General features: G+C 45.1%; 1 protein-coding gene across 1 annotated transcript; it reads right to left on the reverse strand.

Moving 5' to 3' along the window:
- Positions 1-677: 677 nt before the first annotated feature.
- Positions 678-2399, reverse strand: LOC308367244 (zinc finger MYM-type protein 1-like; the record flags this gene model as incomplete). Its single annotated transcript, XM_080841093.1, has 1 exon — positions 678-2399. The coding sequence occupies one exon, from the start codon at positions 2397-2399 to the stop codon at positions 678-680; it is 1722 nt and encodes a 573-aa protein (XP_080697219.1).
- Between the last annotated feature and the right edge of the window lie 1019 nt (positions 2400-3418).

Below are 3418 nucleotides of genomic sequence, written 5' to 3' on the forward strand. Positions count from 1 at the left end.
TTCTTTGTGATTTCTAATAAATGCTCATGACTTCTTACAATGTTGCATGGTATCATAGACCGCGGAACGTGTTTGAACAAGGGGGGGCCACAATCGCAAGAGGGGGTCACCAACATTTTAGGTCCGACATTATCCATAGCCAAGGCTATGCACGGTATACGAGGACACGCACGTAATGCCATCAGTCACGTCAGCCAGCACAGAACAGCGCAGAATAAAATGCACAAGAAAGGTACCTCGGTGGTCGGTGGTAACGCAACTGAAACTGCTTGCTTGTACCAGTACTAAAGAGAGAGAGAGAGAGAGAGCGAGAATGCGGATGCGGATGCACATCACTTTGCCAGGATGATTTTACTTTAAATGTCCAAACAGCCAACAACACTAATAACCCAAGTCCAAAATATGCCAGCACAGAAGTGCGCAAATTGCCAAAACAGTCAACACAGCACAGAAGGCTAGCCTACATAGATGAATCAATGGTCATGACTTAAGCCCACAACATGCCAGCACATAACTGTGCAGAATAAAATGCTCAATCAGCCAACAATACACAACAAAAGCACCACAGTAAGATGTTAATTCAACATAAACTCACTTGTATCAGTACAATGCAGTATAAAAACATTGAACAAAGAAGAGTGCACACGGCGGTGCTAAAAAAAACCATTGACCTACGCTTAAAACTTCCCAAAGGCCTGCCTGCGTCTATCATTGGCCTGCACAAACTCCTTAGCGATGGCTGTCATGTCGATGTCCTCCAGAATGTCACGGTGAATATGGCAGTTCATCAAGTCATTCAGTCTTTTTTGTGTCATTGTTGATCGGAGGTATGATTTCAGTCGACGAAGTGTGGAAAACGAACGCTCTGCTGATGCCGTACTGACTGGGATGGTGAAAAAAAGTTTCAGAAGTTTGTGTACTTCGGGCAGCAGGTCTTTTGCGACAGGAACAGCATTCATTGCATTGCTTATTACTCTCACTGACAGTTTGTCATTTTGAAGTGCAGATGTCTTAATCGTGTCTGGCAACATGCGCAACTGTGCGGAGAGTTGATCAAAGTCAAAATCTTTGTATAGAGACGTAATGGATGATGGGAGTGTCACCTCATCCCCGTTCCCAGCTGTCACTAGTAGCCTCTCAATGTCCACCACTACTCCGAAATCACGCTGGTCGAAGCGCCTATCCAGCTCATTGTCAATGATGTCCAACACCTCAAAATACTGCTTCCTGAAGTATTGTGATGCACCATCAAACAGGTGCTGTGTATCACCTCCAAACTTTTTGGGCAGTCTTGGTTGCCTGGGTAGCTGGGGGCGCTCAGTCAGATCGGTAGATTCCTCACTAACTGACTTGAAGAAGCTGTCAAATTCCTTGTCCGATCGTTGCCTTTGGATGAAAGCCCGTGTCACAGTGACTGCGCTTTGCGCATCTTGCAGCATTATGTTGGAATTTTGCAAAGTCTTGGACAACTGCTCAGTTGGGGAAAAAATCAAGTGCGCCAGGCGTAGACCAAAGTAGGTGCTGAATTTTTCAAGCACAGCCAAAATGCCTGCAGCTTTTCGACCAGGTTCATCGTGTGATTCTTCCGAAAACTCCTCCATCGCAGTGGTAAGTACAGAGTAGTTGTCTATGACTGACTTCAGGGCCCTGCTTCTCACTGTCCATCTCGTAGGACAGAGCGTGCGAAGGTTCTGTGTTTCTGGTTTCAGCTCGGCCTTTAGTGACTGGAATGCGTTGTTTCGTTTGGGTGACTGCTTAATTAGCTGTGCCACATCATGCACAATGTCTAGTGCATCTCGAATAATTTTGCATTTCTTTGCAGCATCTTGAAGGCAGAGGTTTAAACAGTGTGCCAAACAGTGCACAAATATTGCTGCAGGATTTTGCTGTTTAAATCTAGCAGAAACTCCCCTCAGATGGCCTGCCATATTAGCAGCACCATCGTAAGCCTGCCCTCTGCATAAACCCGGTGACACATTGCATCTGGTCAGAATGTCGTTTAGCACATTAAAGATGGTCTGCGCATCTGTCTTGGGTAAATCGAAAAGCCCAATGAAATCCTCACGAACTGTGTACGCATCGTCAACCCATCGAAGCACTGTGACAAGCTGTTCTTTGTTGGATATGTCTCTGGATTCATCTGCGAGGATAGCATAATGTCCATCCCGAATAGGTGACAGCACTTTTCGTAAAACATCAAGTGAAATCAGGTGAATCATTTCATTCACTATGTCATGAGACATGTAGTTTTTGTCACTGAGCCATCTGCTAATTGAAGGACAGTCCTCTGATCGGAGCTGCATCAACTTGTACAAGTTACTGTTCTCGGGCTCGTTGCCGTCTATTGGAATTCCCTGGCCCGCCAGAAAACGTAGCGAAGATAGCTGCTTCAGCAGCATTTCTCTCTTAAGCTTCTGGTTTGACTGTAACTGTGTGTCCAACTGAGCTGCTACGTTGGGCTGCTGGGACACCAGAGTTTGAAATTGAGCAACACTGTCTTTGTGATGCTTGCTGTTTGTATGCTCCCTGAATGTATCTACAGCATTTTTCCAATTGTTGAAACCGTTCACGGCAAAAGCAGGCTCGTTCTTACTCACCGCTAGGTTTTTCTTAGCACAGCAGCGACATTGCGTGCAGAACAGTTTCCCTCTGGTCTCACATAGAGTCAGCCAAGCAAAATCCTTGAACCACTGGTATTGCAAGGATCGGGTGCGTTGTGAAGAACCTGTCCCTTGCACCCTCTTGGTTCTTTTTAGCACATCGGGATTGCTTGGTTGATGAGGAGTTGTAAGATCCCTGCAGCACTCACTTGAGCAGTTCCCATGGCTAGCCTCAGCTAGGTTTGGTTCGGTTAGCGTAGTTGGAGTTGAAGAACATTCCTCTCTGTTGCTTGGTTGGTGGTCCACAGTTGAAGGTTGGGGTACAGCTGTCCCATCAGATGATGCTGCGCTTTTTATTTGTTTTCCTTTGAAATATTCAAAAATGGTTTTGTGCCTTTTCATTTTGATATTCCAATCCACGCCACGAACAATCTCTGCAGTCTACCACAATCACTACTACTTCTTTCGCGCGATTTGCAGTGCTGCACAGTTATAGGTCTACATTTTGCAACATTCATGCATGACGTGTGACGTGAACAATATTGGTTTAGAAATACGCTTGATTAAATTATTACAGCATGGGTTGTGTTTAAGTTTGATCTTGTCGACAGGTTTTGAGTTGAAAAAAAAACATTCATTTATTTTTTTAATAATCATTTCAAAAAGTTACCCGGGCCACGGCCCCCCTGGCCCGGCCGGTTCCGCGGTCTATGCATGGTATTGTTCGTGTATCATCTAAGCCTATGATTTCTCACAGTTAAAATCACCATAACGAGCCAACCTGTTACATGTTTATTAGCATGGTATGCATCATTTAG

Source organism: Sprattus sprattus (genome assembly GCF_963457725.1).
Source record: "Sprattus sprattus genome assembly, chromosome: 1".
Classification (NCBI taxonomy): Eukaryota; Metazoa; Chordata; class Actinopteri; order Clupeiformes; family Clupeidae; genus Sprattus; species Sprattus sprattus.